This window comes from Eretmochelys imbricata, chromosome 2, assembly GCF_965152235.1.
Source record: "Eretmochelys imbricata isolate rEreImb1 chromosome 2, rEreImb1.hap1, whole genome shotgun sequence".
NCBI lineage: Eukaryota > Metazoa > Chordata > Testudines > Cheloniidae > Eretmochelys > Eretmochelys imbricata.
This window is the reverse complement of record NC_135573.1, coordinates 186096751-186114961: the sequence shown is the minus strand read 5'-3', so window position 1 is coordinate 186114961 and position 18211 is coordinate 186096751. Positions and strand designations below refer to the sequence as shown.

The 18211-nt window shown below is 41.2% G+C and overlaps 1 protein-coding gene across 2 annotated transcripts in view; it reads left to right on the top strand.

Annotated features, from left to right (window-relative positions):
• The window catches only part of CRTAP (cartilage associated protein), a 37320-nt gene that overhangs the window by 6760 nt on the left and 12349 nt on the right, over nt 1-18211 (top strand). For both annotated transcript variants that reach the window (XR_013345303.1, XM_077811108.1), the window contains exons 3-6: nt 1945-2116; nt 6220-6348; nt 10155-10300; nt 13855-13938. Coding sequence is in view for 1 of the 2 variants with exons in the window: in XM_077811108.1 (XP_077667234.1) it covers nt 1945-2116; nt 6220-6348; nt 10155-10300; nt 13855-13938 (531 nt within the window). In the remaining variant the exon portion in view is untranslated. The remainder of the gene's footprint in view (nt 1-1944; nt 2117-6219; nt 6349-10154; nt 10301-13854; nt 13939-18211) is intronic.

Genomic DNA, 18211 nt, shown 5'->3' with positions numbered 1-18211 from the left:
CCAGTCACCCGTTTGCTACTTTCTGTTCCTCACATCCTGTTATATTACCCTTTGTGTCTGGGGCAGTCTCCTTTTTTTCATCTGCCAAAAATCTCCTTTCTCCTCTGTCAAATCCCTTTTTATAACTTATCTCAAGCATGCTGTCTCGTACCCTCACCTCATTACAGTTAATGTAGCTACAACACTAGTACATTGATTTGAAAGCTTGCTCCTTTTGACCTGGAACTTTATGCCCGTAGGAGTGTCATCCAGCTCTCTCATAGTAAACCATGAAGTCAAAGCAGCCTTTATATAATAGTGTGCAAGCTGAGGGCCAGATCCTGCTAAGATTTAACCACCATTTAATTTTGTGCATGTGAGTAGTGAACTCAACAGGACTAGGCAAGTATGCAAAGTTATTCAGGTGTGTAAGTGCAGGATCAGGGCCTAAAACAATTAGGAAATATATCTATGCTGCAAAGAAAACCTGCAGCACCGAGTCTCAAAGCGCAGGTCAATTGATTTGGGCATGGGTTGTGGGGCTAAAAACAGCAGTGTAGATGGTCTAGCTTGGGCTGAAGCTGGGGCTCCAAGACCCTCCCCCCCTTGCCAGGTTTCAGAGTCCAAGTTCCAGCCCAAGTAGGAACTCCATATTGGTGTTTTTACCCCTGCCGTCTGAGCCCTGCAAGTAGGAGTCAGTTGACCTGGGCTCTGAGACACAATGACACAGGTTTTTCTTTGCACTGTAGACATATCCTAGAACTCTCGTTAGGTCATTTGGACCCTGCTGAAAAAATATATTTTTAAAATTTGATTGTGGCTCAGGTGTTAGAGAACTTATACCTTCATTCTCCCACTTCCCTGGTCCTTCTCACTTAAACAAAAAGCAACAATACCCGAAGTCCAAAGGTGCAAACAATTCAATGTTTATTGGGGTAAACTTCCAGCAAGCTTAAATCCAAGTTCCTTTTTCTTTATTTTCAAATCCCAATTTACTTCCTGTTTGCCCCTAATTTATATAGTAATATTCTTAGCTATACCTTAACCAATCATTCAACTGAATTTACCTAACCAATCCTAACATATTGTAACATAATTAGCTAACCAATTATATCCCACCACCTTAATTAGTTTACACCCAGCAAAATTAATTATACAGCAAACAAAAACAATCACAAAACCAGAGAAAAACTATAAACATAGCAAAGTAAAAACTATAATAACAAAACAATACAAAAGTAAAAATTTCACAACTACATCTATAAAGACATATGGTTTCCCAGCTGTGTCTATTAATAAGTAAGTTCTTACCAAATAAAAAAACTATCAAACTAAATTTCCTTTTACATCTTCTAGGCTCTTCCCTTTCTCTAAAGGTAATAAATCAAATCACCTTCCTAACAACCCCAGATTGCCTTATTTCAATATAACTAGTTTGAAATGTAAAAATGTAACTATACACTTCCCAGCTTATGGCTGCCTCTGCTGCTTGGCCAAAGGCATTAGCCTAACGGGGTCTAAAAACGGGGCCTCAAACTGTCACAGTAAAAAAAGGCCCTTACACAAATTCTCTATTTTATACCTCTGTAACTAGCTAAATAATAAACATATACCTAAATTCTTAAAGTATAGGCCTTTACAAACAGGCTTAAAGATCTGTATTCTAACATCAGAGTCACACTGAAATCTCTCTTCCACAAACTTATCTGTCAGCTATCTGAAATAGGATCATGTCCCTCACTCTAGTAAATACCTTGAAATCTCTCTTGATTATCTACATTTACTTACTTATTCCCACGTGTTACTTGGATAAATGAGATTATATTAAGATTGAGAAATAAGTGGCATTCATTGTATTTGAATCCCCATAATTCAACATTTTCTTTTTATTCACTGGAGCCCATAGTGCGACTACTTTTTCCACAGGTTAAAAACTGCTACTTCTCACTCCTGCTTGTTTTTCAGACTCTCTTTGTCAGGGCTGTGAGGGCATACAATGGGGATAACTGGAGGACCTCCATCTCCGATATGGAGCTGGCACTTCCTGATTTCTTCAAAGCCTATGAAGACTGCCTTGCAGCCTGTGAAGGCTCCCGGGAGATCAAAGATTTTAAAGACTTTTATCTTTCAATAGCAGGTTCGTGTTCGGCAGCACCTTAGTTCTAGGACAGGGGTGGGCAAACTTTTTGGCCCAAGGGCCACATCTGGGAATAGAAACTGTATGGCAGGCCATGAATACTCACAAAATTGGAGTTCGGGTGCAGGAGGGGGTGAGGGCTGTGGCTGGGGGTGCGGGCTCCGTGGTGGGGCCAGAAATGAGGAGTTCAGGGTGCAGGGGCAGGGCAGGGGCGGGTGGGGTGCAGGAAGGGGTGCGGGCTCTGGTGTGAGGCTGGGGATGAGGGGTTTCGGGTGCAGGAGGGTGCTCTGGCCTTGGATCGAGGGGTTTGGAGGGCAGGAGGGGATCAGGGCTGGGGCAGGGGGGAGGCTCAGAGGTGCAGGCTCCAGGCAGCACTTACCTCAAGCGGCTCCCGGAAGCAGCGGCATGTCCCTTCTCCGGCTCCTACACGGAGGTATGGCCAGGCGGCTCTGCACACTGCTCCATCCCCAAACACTGCCCCTGCAGCTCCCGTTGGCCATGGTTCCCAGCCAGTGGGAGCTGCGGGGGCAGCACTTGGGGGTGGGGCAGCATGCAGAGCGGAGCCCCCTGGCTGCTCCTTGGCATAGGAGCCAGAGGGAGGCCATGCCGCTGCTTCCAGGAGCCACGTGGAGCAGCCCCGACCCTGCTCCCCGGTTGGAGCACTGGAGCAGGAGCTGGCGGGCCGGATCTGGCCCGCGGGCCATAGTTTGTTCACCCCTGCTCTTGGACAAGGAGTCTTGAATACGTATTTTAGTTTCTAAATGAGTGTCGTTGGTGTTGCTTTTCATGCTCCTTGTTCTGCATGGTGACATACACAACATGATGCCTCATCAATGCTAGATTGTGGCCTATGTTAAAGAAGAGTTATAGTTGGCCTCATCAATAGGCTATCTTGTCCTTGGAAAACATAGGTACTATAGGAAATCCATAATGGAGGGGGTTAATATAGAGAAAAATATTAAAGTGAAATGTGTTGATGTTTCTAAATATCTGAGTAGCCTTCTAGGAAATGGTAGGAATTTCTCTGTTTAATTAGCAGTATTAATCCAGACCCATTTCTCACCAGTAACTTTGTTTGCTATTGAGCCTCTGTCACCCTGCCTGGTATGGCTTACAACTCAGAGTGCCAGTCTCAGGTCAGACTGTCAAGAAACAGGGCAGACACCTCAAACTGGTAGTATATTCTATCATTAGATTTCACCAAGCCGGTAACAAATGTGCACTCCTGGATCACTATATTAGTTTTACCATGGAACCACAGACAGTCCCCTTACCACCCAGGCAAACTAGACTTTGTGTTGAAATGAAAAAAAGTCACCTCAATTTTGGTTACTTCTAACTCCAAGGGGTTGCTCACTTACCCCAGGTCAGTGGATACTCTGGATCTCACACCAAAGACAACACCGACAGCTAATTTCTCTAGTAAACCAGCTAAAGATGTATTAGCTAAGGAAAAGAAATTAGAGTTATTGAGAGGTTAAAGCAGATAAAATACATTATAGGTGAGTCCAAGTTTGTAAGTTCAAGGTGATAGCAGAGAAGTAGTAATCTGCTAATTTTCTATAAGTTTCTCAGGGTTACCCAAAATAACTTTGGGGATCTCTGTCCAGTCACTCAGTATTCCACCCTGTCAGAATCTATCAGTCCAGAGATGCAGTATCATTCCCTTTGACCAGTATTTATAGATTCTGCTCACAGAAGACCATCTGAACAGTGTCCTCACCCAAGTGGATTTTGATGAGTAGCAATTGCAGATTGAATTTCCATTATTCAAAGCAAGGGTCATTGTGTTCAAGTCAACATTCTATTTCCTGACATTCACAAGTAATTTAGTTAGGTTGTGTCTGTACTACGGACCTTTCAGCAGCACAGCTGTACCGCTACAACTATGCCACTGTAAGGTCTCCCATGTAGCTGCTCTTTAATTAAACCACCCCAACAAGTGGCATTCGCTATGTTGGCAGGATAGCGCTGTCCACAGCAGCACTTTTGTAAGTGGAATTTATGTTGGTCGGGGTGTGTATTTTTCCCACCCCTGATTGACAAAAGTTTTAAGTATAGACAAAGCCATACAGTGATATACATAATGCAGTTGCTTGCCATTACATTATAATAGGGATAGATAAATGAAACAATATAAGTGTTTATCATTTATTAGCATTCACAAAGTTCTAACACCTGAATATACATACACTTTAATCTGGGGTTATTTAATTACAGGGACACACATAATGTAATGCGATTGCAATCAACCACTTATAGATGAGTGAAGACAATGCGCCATTAACATTCCCTTTCAACTCAGCTAACACAAGTGAATTGACCTTTAGCTCTGATTTGAGCTGGAAACCTGCTAGACAACATCACAGCCTCAACATTTGACCTTGAAAATTTCTCCTCTCCAGTTTGTATTGTGAATCTCTGTTGCATGCTCTGCAGTAGAGATATGGACTGTTCATTGAGGAGGAATATTTTTCCTCATATAACTTGAAAAAAAATTTAAATGCTGCATCTCACAGGATATAATTAGAAAAGCCACAGTTTTTGTGTTATCGAAATTGCATATGTAAGTTTCCCTTGCTTCTCAGTAACAATGGCAATAAATACCATCCCCAGAGCTATGTGAACCTCAGTAAAGTGGTTGCAGACATGCTTCTTTTCAAAGGTGGGTGTCTGGTAACAGCACTAGAAATGCAGCAGAATTTCTAAATTGCCAAAAGGCTTGCTAGCTTGACCTTGTATCCTGAAATGTCTCAGCACCACCAGTGAAGATAACGTTTTTAATTGAATTATAATTGACATTACATGAGGAAGTGGGTTCCTAATTTTATTAGTAACACTTTTATATTGGGGGGTTCTGAATTATGGATAATAGTTGTATACAAAAAGAAAAGGAGTACTAGTGACATCTTAGAGACTAACAAATTTATTTGAGCATAAGCTTTCGTGAGCTACAGCTCATTTCATCGGATGCATGAATGTGCATACAGATATGTTGTATACAGATATGCGCCCCAGAAATCCATTCGCTGATTGCCTCAAGTCGTTTAGATAAGACATAACACCAAATCTCTAACCACTGCGTTCAGAGATACCATATCTCTTGTGAAAGTAGGAGTGATAAGCCCTGATGTCCTAATCAATTTCTGATGTGGGTAATTACATTCTGCCTTCCCATGTTCATCCTGCATTTTCAATGGATACAGTAGTCTTCACTTCTGGGAGGAAAGGGGGCTTAGCGGATAGAGAAAAGGAACTGAGGGGCCAAGTTCTTGATCTTTTACCTTCTGTCATTGACTCACTGTATTACCTGTCACTTCCATTTTGCTGACAAAGGAACTGAAGTGCCAATATCTACTTTACCTGGGTGTTGAGTTTTAAAGAGGTATTAATGTTTGGGACTTTGAGATCCTTTAAAAGGCTCTGTAAGAAGTATATCTCAAAATTATTTATTACTTCTGGTTCTAACCTGTTTTGAGCTGTTGAGTGGTTTGTAATTGAGTTTGTGAACTTGAATTTAGGATCTTATAGGATGAAAGATGTTCTGTGAATAAGTTACCATATTTGCATCTATTTTCTTGAGACCAAATACCGGAGAAAGGCAAAAAGCTACAAACTGTAAGGTTGTTTTGGAATACCTTTTACCTTTCTCCTTGGCATGACAATATCCAGTAGTATCAGCTTTTATTTTGTGACAAAACAATTAAATAAGACTGCAAAATCAACTACTTTAAAAAATCGCTATTAAGGTCACAGGTACAAATACAGCAGTACTCCATTTCAATAATTTAATAGATAGAAATATCATTGTATATAAAATGTGTCAACACAGGCTGCCTGTATGTGTCTGTAAAACATAACATAGCTGTTTACTTTGACTGAAGCTTTTGGTCTGAAGTCATTGGGGCCTGCATTCCAGAAGTGCTGAGCACTAACACTTCTCATTGACTTCAGCTGGAATTGTGTGGGCTCAGGATCTCTGAACATCAGGACCTTGGTGTCCAGGACCCAGGGGAGTGATATGGAGCCATGATGTATAGGGGAGCTGGCTGCAGGAGTGCTTCTGAAACAGCTAACTGTGTTCTATCTCTGTTTTCCTTTAGATCACTACACTGAAGTCCTTGAATGCAAACTGCAGTGTGAAAGTAGCCTGACTCCGGTCATAGGAGGCTTTGTTGTAGAGAAGTTTGTGGCAACCATGTACCATTACTTACAGTTTGCCTATTATAAATGTAAGTAGTGTTTTGAGTCTTTTTAAAAAATAAGCTTGGGATGGTACTGACAAGCCTCCTCCAGTGACAATGGTTTAGAATATTTTATTTATAGCATCTTGAAATTGCAATTAATCTATTTTGAACCTAAAAGTCAGAGACCTCTAGTCTCGTCTTTCTCCCCGGGCATGTGTAAGTGCCATTGATATCTATGCGAGACAAACCTATGTGAGGAGAGGTGAATAGCCCCCATATGAAATTGATTTGGGAGAAAAGCATTTTATGGCCTGATCCTGTCAAGTGCGGAGCCCGCTCCACTCCCACTGAAGTGACAGAAATTGTAGGAGGTGCTTGGCTGTTAATGGTCTCTAATCAGGTTTCTATTAGAGAAATGAAGACTTGCATCTTAGACAATTACAGAATAAGCATGACTTGATTTGTCACATTCTGCTGCAGTCCTTTGGGCTAGTCTACACTGGCAACACTAAAGCACAGCTGTGACAGTGCTGTAATGTGACTTGTGTGGCTGCAGCAGAGCGCTGGGAGAAAGTAAAAAATCCACCTTGACGAGCTCCCAGCGGCTCCCAGCACAGTCTACATGGGTGCTTTTTAGTGCTGAAACTCGCTGCGCTTGGGTAGGGGGTTCACCCCCCTGAGTAAGAACGTTGCAGTGCTGTAAAGTGCCAGTGTAGACAAGCCCTTTGACTCCTGTTGGTACAAGGTCTACCAGGTACAAGATCTACTGGTCCTTCTCAGCACTTATCTACACTGCGGACTTCTGTACCAATCTATCTTAGGTACTTATATGGCCCTCATTACTGATGTGCGTAAACAGCTCACAATCATTAATGTATTTATTCTCAGTACCCCTGTGAGGTGGGGAAATAGTGTTATCCTTATTTTACAGATAGGGAACTGAGTCACAGAGACACCAAGCGACTTTCCCAAGGTAGTATGGGCAGTGTATGGGGAAGCGGGAGTTGAGCTCAGGTCTTCTGAGTAGTCAAGCCACTGTCCCAACCACTTCACTATCCTTTCTTTCCTCTCCCCCTATTGTAGACAAGCTTCTCTAATGTACAGTGGCTGGCATTGGTGCATTCTGGGTTAAACTGCCTCAGTGCAGTCTATTATTTACACAGGTGCAGCGCATGTACAGTAGGCATTTGCCTTGGTACAGCTAGATTATTGTAGTTATACAATGCAGACACGCCTTCAGTCCCACACTGTGGCTCGCAAAGCCTTTTTAAATAGAGAGATGTGCTGTTTTACCAAGACAAGAGAGCTTTTTTTGTTATATAGGGACTTCCAACTATTACAGCTAGGAAGAAGAGAAATTATGACCTAGAGGCAGTGCATCAAATATAATGCAAACCATTGAAAATTAATTATACAAGTAGTATTTTTTCCATCACAAGGGACTGTAAACTGTTCCATACATTTTTCTTTTCATAATAGGACCTCATTCATCTGACTAGAACTGGGGACATGCATAAAGAGGAAACCTATTATTGAAAACTGTGTATCAGGAATGATCGTTCTTATAAAGGCATTTGGGTAAATGAGGTATTCATATGGTGTACTTGGTATGGGAACTGCTGATATGGCCGCAATTGTGTATGGAAGCTTCCCTGCACGCTTTCTATGATGGATATTTTTTCATTTGTCTTTGGATGACTCTGTGAATACTCCTCAATTATTAAAGTGCAGTTGTATTCTGAAAAGTGATTTTGTAAACATTGCCCCTGCTTTCTCAGCAGATGTTCTCCTTGCATATATTCAGAATCACATCTGCTGACTCAGTGACTAGAAGAATTTTCCTTGCCTTTTTTTTTTTTTTTTTTAAATTTCTGCCAACTCTGCAGAGACAATGCAGCTGAGAGACTGAGCTAGGTTCTGTTCTTTGTTCAGAAAATTATTGTTTACTAATTTCCAGTCAATTACATCTTTGCAGCCCTCTGAAGGCAGGTGTAACAAAATCCTAATTTGACCAGCTGAACTTTTATTGCTGTGGATATGAGAAAAGGTGTAGAAGGGTTGACATACTGTGCACCCACTCATGGCTGGATATGGCACAGCAGACTCCTCCTCTTGCGCTCATTGCCGACACCCACTCTGGCCTTGTAGTAGTCTGCCTCTTCTTGTGACTCAGCCCTCCAGCCAGGTCATGCTTTAGTTTCACCATTTCCAGAGTAACAAAGTCCAATGGAAAAAGTTCAGCATCCTTACAAAAGGGCTTTGGCCCCAGTGGGCCCTGGTAGTCCTCACCACCCTTCTCTTGGGGTTGTCAGGTGCCTGTCACTATCCTCCCCAGGAGCTGGTAGAGGAACCTAGGCCTTCCCACTACTGTGAGTTTCATTCCAGGGACCCTGTAACCAGCAGCCAAGGTCTGCTCTATCCAATTCCTTTCATGCTGCCTCATTAGACTTCTTCTTACCATAGCATGTCAGCAGGCTTCTCCAGGTTTACCCTTCTCTCAGGACCAGGACTTGCAGGACTCTTTCTCCCACCCCAGAATCCCACAACAAAATCCCCAAGTTAAAAGTACCAACTTAAATCGCCTTCTGCCCTCTTCAGGTGTGACTTTCCATCCCTCTTTGTTCCTCAGTGGGATACCTTGTAGGGCTCTCTGTGTGGAAGTCCAGATCCTGCCTTATTATCAGACCTCTTCACCAGAGCTTGTGCCAGCCCGATGGCTGCTCTGTATGTTTCCTGGCCTCTTGCTAGACTTTGCTACTCAGGAGAGGATCCCCTGGGCTAACTCTTCCCTTGGCCTTCACCTGTGACCTTGCTGGTCTCTCCATTCTCTAACACCAAGAAAGTCTCCTTTTAAGATATGCTTCCACTCTTTATAATCACCGTGACCAGCTCCTTCCCCAGCTGAGCTTCAGCTTCAATTAAGACAGGCCCATCCTCTGGGTGCAAACAGGTAGTATAATTGGCTTCGCAGGCCCACATTAATCCATTCCTTATCTGCATGGGCTACGCACCCCATGACAAAAGGAAAGAGCCTGGCTTGACTTTCCAAGACCACATTGAGGTTGAAGGGCTGGTAGTTAGAAGGAACACATTTTAGTAAGAAGATCACTGAGAATTTTACAGTCTCTTTTTAGGCAAAGACCTGCATTTTAAGAGCCAAATTCTGCCTTTGGATGCATGCTTAGCTTCTGCTGACTCCCATCAGAGGGTAAAATTCAGCTTGAGTTGAGGTCTTTTGCCATTTGATTATCCACCTCCTTGTTTCCTCTTCCCTCACCCTCTTAACTCAGTTTTACCATAAAGAATGCCACAAAATGGGGAAGATGACCAAACTGGGTCAATACTGCCCTGGTTGTTGGAATGCAGGGAAGAGTTTTTGGTTGTTATATAATATTAAAAAATAAAAATCAAATCATGGCAAAGTTTTTTCTGTGTTGATCGTAGACTTTTGATTTAAGATTATCTCTTGCATTTTTATGGTGAGAGAATTGTAAATCTTTCAAACAATCTCCAGAGTTAAGAAGTGGGCTCTTTGGAGCATGCCTTGCATATTGTCATCTCATGAAATAACCTCTGAGTGGTACACATCATTCATCCTGTTACTGGGCAAAGTTGTAGCCAGGTAATGTTCTGTGAAAGCTTTTCAGAGTCAGCCAGGATGGGGATTTTTTTGTTTTTGTGTTTTAAGTCCTTTATGGGGGGTTGTTTATTTTATACAGTTGAGAAGGAAGATTTGGGAGAAATACTACACCTGTCGTCACCTGAATTTCCTGAGTTTGGATAATAAAGGGAAATGTGGACTGTTGCTCATTTACCTTCTCTGCAGGCTTATGTTTGTTTTATTAATTCAGTGAATGACATGAAGAATGCAGCCCCTTGTGTTGCTAGCTACATGCTCTTCGACCAGAAAGATGAAGTGATGAAACAGAACATGGTCTATTATCAATACCATAAAGACAAATGGGGACTCACAGAGGAAGATTTCCAGCCCAGACCAGTAAGTTGAGTGGGTAAATTGCTTGCAAGATGTCTCGTAATGTTACCCCAGAATCCAACAGAAGTTATGGCAGAGAGGGATTGTTTAGAGGTTTTTGTGTCGAACACAATTCACTTACTAGAATCAGAGAGTTGTAAAAATATCTGTATATTGTGTAGAGAAGGGATTTTACAATTCTTCCCTCTCTGCTGGAGTATAGTGAGGTACACATTAATTCACTGAGATATCAAACATGCCTGTTTACCACCTTATCTACACTTGTTTATTTTATCTGCCTGCGAGGGCTACCTAACCAGTCACTGAAGATCTGGAGACTTCCAAACTAAGTGGCACCACAACAGCATTGGGACTCTTGTTGGTCACTTACTGCTTGTCAGCAGATCACTCCCAGGTCCTGAAGGCTGCCTGTTTTTCTTCTAAGTTCTGTAAGCACTGGAATGTAGCTATATTTAATAACCATATTTACACCATTTTCCACAAACCATTTCAGAACACATTTGTCTGGTTGCTGTGGACAGGAACAACCACATTAAAAAGGTTTTTCAGAAAGCAGTTTTATAGCCAGGGTGGCTGGGATATACCTATGGTGTATTACACCTAGCCACCTAACCTAGAATGCCTTCTGAAAAACCTTTTAACGTGGCTTTCCTCCAAACAGGCCAGCCAAGCCATGTTATAATTCAGTTTAGCAAGGAACCAAGATAAAGTGCAGCAATACTTTGAAAAGTGACTCTGTAAAAAATGGTATAATGGGGCTCTGTGTTGTTAGCTTCAGCTTAACTTCCAGATCCAATGTTCCCAATTTACAAGTAAAAAACTTTGTTGTTGTTTTTTTTTTTACTTGTAAACTGTTTGCTCTGCAAACTCAGCCTGGGAACCAAGAATGAAGCTTGGTTCTTTCTTGTGCCTTCTTGCCAATACAATGGTTCTGCATGCAAAATACATCATTAGTGACACGTGCACAACCACATCAGTTTGCATATGTATAACTGACTGGAATTCAGTTAACATTTCTGTTGATGATGCATGATCCAGAATAGAATCTGGCTCACGCTCACTTAGGGTCTGTCTTCATTGCAGTTACTTTGGGTTAGTCTAGTTGGAGTGAGAGCAGCCACACTGAAACAACACTCAAGGTGCTGCATCCACACTGGTGCCGCTCTCATTCATGTGTGTCACTTAGACGTCTAGGTGCATGTCATATGATTCTTAGTACTGCAATAACCTGAACCACTCCTTGAATTGTAGGAGAATTTGTCTGTCCTTTCTGGGCACATAGGGGAGAATTGTGGGAAGCCATTGGAGGACAAGCGGTATTCAAATGACACTAACCTGTATCCACACTGTAGAGTGATCATGTTAGCAGCTGACAAGTTGTGTTCACTTGAACTTTGAGCTTATATCCCCTCTCAGGTCAACAAACTCAAGTTAAAAGCATGACCACTCGAGTTTAAGGGTTTTGTGTGTGGATGAGACTTGAGTTGGAACAACATGCGAGTTATTCCTCAACTTAACTTTGTAGTTAAGACAAGCCCTGAACTGTGCTGGCTTTGCAGGGCTAACAGGAGCAAAATGCAGTAAAATCTCATTGTCTCTACAGTCAGCAGATATGAGTCTCAGCTCACACAGGGAACAGATCTGATGAGTGAGAAGGTGCCATTTTTATGTAGTCCCGTTTCAAAGTAGACGTGAACTTCAGCATTGGTCTTCAACATGGCTGCGAGATCCATAGGGAGTGACTTATGTAATGGCCATAAAAGTAAAATTTCTAAGAAAATAGCCACCTGCAAATGCATTTAGGATGTGGAATGCAGAGAAAGAAGCACAGACACCCATACTTTGAGACTGTAGGATTCATTGACTGCTTTCCAGGAGCTCAAATCCTGCAGCACCTCTATGTTTATGTACTATTTTAAATGTATACCACTACATTGTGCTTGTACTTTGATCCTCCAAAAATTATTAGAAATTGCTTTTTGTTTGAATTGCCCAGCAGAAAATCCCACAGTTGACCTGCTTTGCATTCCCCTAGGAGTTACACAGGGTTAAGTTGGCCTGGGGCTGCATTTTGACCTTACGCTATGCTTTGGACACCCTTGTGAAGGAGGAGGAATCCTTTCTCCTGTTACCCTGCCTGAAAGAGTTATATGGAACAAACATTGCAGATGCTGGTAATACCACCAAACATAGCAACTGTTTACTATAAGATAGATTGTGATGTTCAGCCACCACTCTGAGTAGAGGGCAGTGCACTATACCTCAGCATCCAGAGGCGTGAGAACTAGGGGTGTGGCAGGTGCTGCAGCACCCCCAGGTTTCACTGTGAAAAGTTTGCTGGTGCTGTCAGAACAAAGCTACTATTATTTTGTGATTCTTGAGAATCCCAGAGCTGTGCTGCACCCGTGTGGTATGAGCAGGAATTGCACTTTTTCAAGTTGCTTTTGAACACACATGGTTTGCAGCTTCATTAGCTGGCTTTTGGTACGCCAACTATAAAAAGTGTTCCAGAGCCACTGTCAGCATGCATCTCTCTCCATGGTTGGCCAACTCCATAGAATGATAAGTTTCAGAGTAGCAGCCATGTTAGTCTGTATTCACAAAAAGAAAAGGAGTACTTGTGGCACCTTAGAGACTAAACAATTTATTTGAGCATAAGCTTTCGTGAGCTACAGCTCACTTCATCGGATGCATTCAGTGGAAAATACAGTGAGGAGATTTATATACACACAGAACAAGAAAAAATGGGTGTTATCATACACACTGTAAGGAGAGTGATCACTTAAGATGAGCTATTACCAGCAGGAGAGTGGGTGGGGGGAGGAGAAGGGGGGAGAAGAAAATCTTTTGTAGTGATAAGCAAGGTGGGCCACACTGTTCCTCAGACATTCTTGTTAACTGCTGGAAATGGCCCACCTTGATTATCACTACAAAAGGTTTTCTTCTCCCCCACCCCCTCCCCGGGGTATGATAACACCCATTTTCTCTTGTTCTGTGTGTATATAAATCTCCTCACTGTATTTTCCACTGAATGCATCCGATGAAGTGAGCTGTAGCTCACGAAAGCTTATGCTCAGATAAATTGGTTAGTCTCTAAGGTGCCACTAGTACTCCTTTTCTTTTTTTATATAGAATGATGTGGAAGGAGACCTGGGCTTCGTCAAGCGCACTGACCGCTCACTTTGTGTCTCTTTATGAACACGTACACTAAGGCCAGGTATGTTCTGACCCTATAGCTGCTTACTTTGGGATCTCGATTCATTTAGTTTCAAACTGGCCAATTTTTAAGACAGCAAGAAGGTTCAAAAGGATGACACAATTTGAAGGATTCACAGAAAATATTATATATTCTGCTTAGCATATTTGTTCATTCATTACTTCCATCTTCCTTTCACAAACATGGGGCAATCTTGAAATTAATCCAGAATAGTGCTGAGTTTGGAACTGGCTTTGCTGGAAGAGTCACAGGTGATGTCTGATGCCTTGGGAGAAATTCAGAAATAAGTTCACAATGTCTTATTGCCCTAAAAAATAATCTGGACATTTTGTTCTGATAGGAAGCAGTTCGATATTATAACATAACCACACTTCAGACAGAAATGTACGAATTTGCAAAGCGGCATATAATGGATGATGATGAGGTGAGTGTTTGAGCACTGACGGTATAGTAATATATACCACTAGTGACACTAAAATAAATGTGATATGTGACATATTTATAAGGTATCATAGATATAATTCTGTGGCATGCATAGGATATGACAAAATGCTCTTTTGTAAAGAAAGTAATTATCCAGATTATCATAGTGTTCTTTGACAAGTGAAAATAGAAAAAGACCCAGAAAATCTAGTGTATATATGTATCTTTTTAAATAATATGGGAAAGTAACACTGTTGACACAAATGTAGAAGTTATATATGTTCAGCAGACAAAAATGACTTTAAGATTTTCTGCTCTTCAAAACAGGAGCACCAGGGGGCACAAAAGTGGTACTTGTCAGCAGCAGATTAATGATTTTGCCGCCTCTAGGCCCTGAAATAATTGCCGCCCACCTCCCGGCAGTTCCCCACCCCAGCTTGCCTCTGCCTCCTCTCCTGAGCACGCCGCCGGGTCCTGCTTCTCCATGCTCCCTACCAGCACTTGTGCGCAAAACAGCTTTGCATAGCTGGGAGGGAGGGGGGAAGAGGCGGGAACGTGGCATGCTCAGGGGAGGAGGTGGGGCCGGAGCGGGGATTTGAGGAAGGGGACCAATAGGGGCAGGGAAGGGGTGGAGTTGGGGCTGGGCCGGGGGGGCATGAGCACCCACCACTGCCAGGGGAAGTTGGTGCCTCTGGCTGCTCTTACAAATTTACCACCCTAGGCCAAGGCCTTGTTGGCCTAGGCGTTAATATGCTGCTGGTGCTTGTATATCTAAACTTGACATTTTCTTAGTCTTTTTTAATCTACTTAAAACTAGATTTAAAAATTATTATTCTAATTTTTGTCTGAAATAACCACTTTTTAAAATTTAACTCTTCTTCAGCAGATAGTCCTGTTATCTTTGCTAATTCTTATTACACCATTAAATTTTGGTCATCAAGTCTTATTTCTTAATTGCTTAGAGTTCATGAACAAATGATACATAATTGACTACTATGAGGTATGAAATTATTTATGTATTTTCTTCAGTGCAGGAAAAATGGCTAAATTGTTGAGAGACCAATTTTTTCTTCCCCACTGCTGGAATTAAAGTATAAATCATGTGTTTAAAGAAGATTACCCTTCAGGCAGAAAGGATATGTTTGTTTTAATTTTCTGTTAAAGTTAGGGAACGGCCCACTGATGGCATCAAAATAAATGCAGTGTATAAAATATTTGGCCTAGGACTAGGTTGAAACCTATCATATAACTAGGATAAATATTCCTTGCAATGACCACTGTTAGGGTGTGCCCCCATTAGAACTGAAAATGGAGGGAAGGTGTACCATTTTATAAAATGAAATTGTTACCTTGTGATTTTGACTGTGTGTGACACAAAGGAAAGGATAAATATTTTACATCTTAGAAGCAATGCCACCTATATGAGTGACCTAAAAACCTGTACTAGAAGTAAAGCTCCATTCCAAGATTAGACTGTAGAAAGCTTGAAAAGACTGCCCAGAAGATGTCTATTGCAGGGGTTCTCAAACTGGGGGTCACGACCCCTCAGGTGATTGCGAGGTTATTACATGTGGGGTTGTGAGTTGTCAGTCCTTACCCCAAACCCCACTTTTCCTCCAGCATTTATAATGGTATTAAATATATAAAAAAGTGTTTTTAATTTATAAGCGGGGGGTCACACTTAGGGGCTTGCTGTGTGAAAGGGGTCACCAGTACAAAAGTTTGAGAACCACTGTTCTATTGTGATCTATCTCTGTGATGTGTTCTTGGTAAGGCTCTCTATAGGGTTAAGTTTAGGTAAGATTTAGAGATCTTGCTTGGTTAATATATTATTTCAAAAGGTATTTTTCCTGTATCTGTAGAGTGTTTTTGGTTTTCTCAGAGATTGCAAACATTTGGGCACTTTTTACGTTTCCCAGCTGACTCGTAAAATACTGTACTTAGCCCATAAAGTTTAATGTTGGACATAAAAATAAATTTCTTTTGTAATTTCTCTCTCACTTTGCATCTGCTACTATAACTGAAAGGAAGGGTAATGAAGGAGGTGGAGAAGCATTCCACCATGATGGTCTTCAAGGTGTGTTTTTAGAGCAGAAATTATGGAGACAAACTATCGCCCTAGGCACAGTACATAGAATAAATGGGAGTGAATAGTTGTTGACTGTTGTTCCTTGAATTCATTCAGTAATGTAATATATTCATTAAATTTTCCCCTAAAACTTTATGCTTTAAAAGGGCCAATTTCACAAAGCTGGATAAACAATTGTGAGGTAAATCAGCTGGGAGGAAGAATATGAGCTGAAAAATGTGAGTGATAATTGGAAATTGATTAAGAGCACTTTACTAGATGCTCAAAAAGCTTCAATAAAGGAAGAAGGCCATATTAGAAAACCAGCCTTGTTTAGAGGAGAAGTGAAGGCAGCTATTAAAAAAAAAAAAAAAAAAATGGAAGAAAGGGGAAGTTGACAGTAGTGAATATAAATCAAGCTAGGAATTTTAGAAAATTGTTAATGGATACAAAAGGGCACAAGGAGAAATCTACGGCCAGCAGAGTTAAAGACAATAAGGAGAAGTTTTTAAAGTATATCAGGAACAAAAAGAATCCGCATAGTAGTATTGACCATTGCTAGATGGAAATGGTAGAATTATCAATAATAATGCAGAAAAGGCAGAAGTGTTCAATAAATATTTTTCTATTTGGGAAAAAAATAGATGATGCAGTTTATATGACTGATGATAGTAACACTCTTTCCATTCAGAAAGATGTTGAACAGCAACCAATAAACTTAGACATTTTAAAATCAGCAGGTTCATATAACTTGCATCCAAGAGTTTTAAAAGAACTGACTTAGGAGCTCGCTGGATCATTAATGTTGATTTTCAATAAGTCTTGGACATTGGGGAAGATCCAGAAGACTGGAAAAACGCTAATGTTGTGCCAGTATTTTAAAAAGGGTAGACCCTGGTAATTATGGGCGTGTCAGTCTGACATTGATCCTGGGCAGGAAAATGGAGCAGCTGTTATGGGAATCGATTAATTAAGAATTAAAGAAGGGTAATATAATTAATGTCCATCAATATGGGTTTATGGAAAATGCATCTTGTCAAACTAATTTGAAATCTGAGATTGCAAGTTTGGTTGATGAAGGCAAGTGTTGATTTAATGTCCTTAGACTTCGGTAAGGCATTTGACTTCGTATCGCACAATATTTTGATTAAAAAAACCTAGAACAGTATAAAATTAACGTGGCATACAGTACATGGATTAAAAGATGGTTGATAGTTTTCAAAATGTAATTATAAACAGGAAATCCTCATCAAACAGGTGCATTTCTAGTGGGGTCCAATATGGATCAGCCCTACGCTATTTAACATTTTTATCAATGTCCAGAAGAAAACATAAAAATAATCACAGATAAAGTTTGTCAGGTGACACAAAAACTGGGGGAGTGGTAAATAACATAGAGGACAGGTCACTGATTCAAGGGATATGGATCTCTTGAGAAGCTGGGCAGAAGCAAATGGTGTTTTGATGTCACTAAATGTAAATGTATACATTTGGGAACAAAGGATGTAGGTCATACTACAGGATAGGGGACTCCTGGGAAGCTGGACTCTGAAAAAGATTTGAGGGTCATGGTGGATAATCAGCTGAACATGTGACGCTATGGCCAAAAGGGCTAATGCAACCCCAGGATGCATAAACAGGGGAATCTCGAGTAGGAGTAGGTAGGTTATTTTACCCCTCTGTATTTGGCACTGGTTAAACCGCTGCTGAAATACTGTGTACAGTTCTGGTGCCCACAGTTCAAGAGGGACATTGATAAATTGGAGAGGTTTCAGAGAAGAGCCAGAAGAATGATTGAAGGATTATAAAACATGCCTTATAGTGATAGACTCGAGGAGCTCAATCTATTTATCTTAAAGAAAAAGTTAAGGGGCGACTTGATTACAGATCCCATGTACCAACAGTTGAAGTAGATAAATTCAGACTGGAAATAATGGGTACATTTTTAACAGTAAAGGTAATTAACCATTGGAACAACTTATCAAGGGTCATGGTGGATTCTTCATCGCTGGCAATTTTAAAATCAAGATTGGATGTTTTTCTAAAAGATCTGCTCTAGGAACTTACTTTGGGAAGTTCTGTTGCTTGTGCTGATGATCAAAATGGTCCCTTCTGCCCCTGACATCTATGAATCCAAAAACAGTGAATGACCTTTTTCTGGTTGCATTTGGGTTCTGTAGGAGGTGGTCAGGCCAATCTTTGTTGG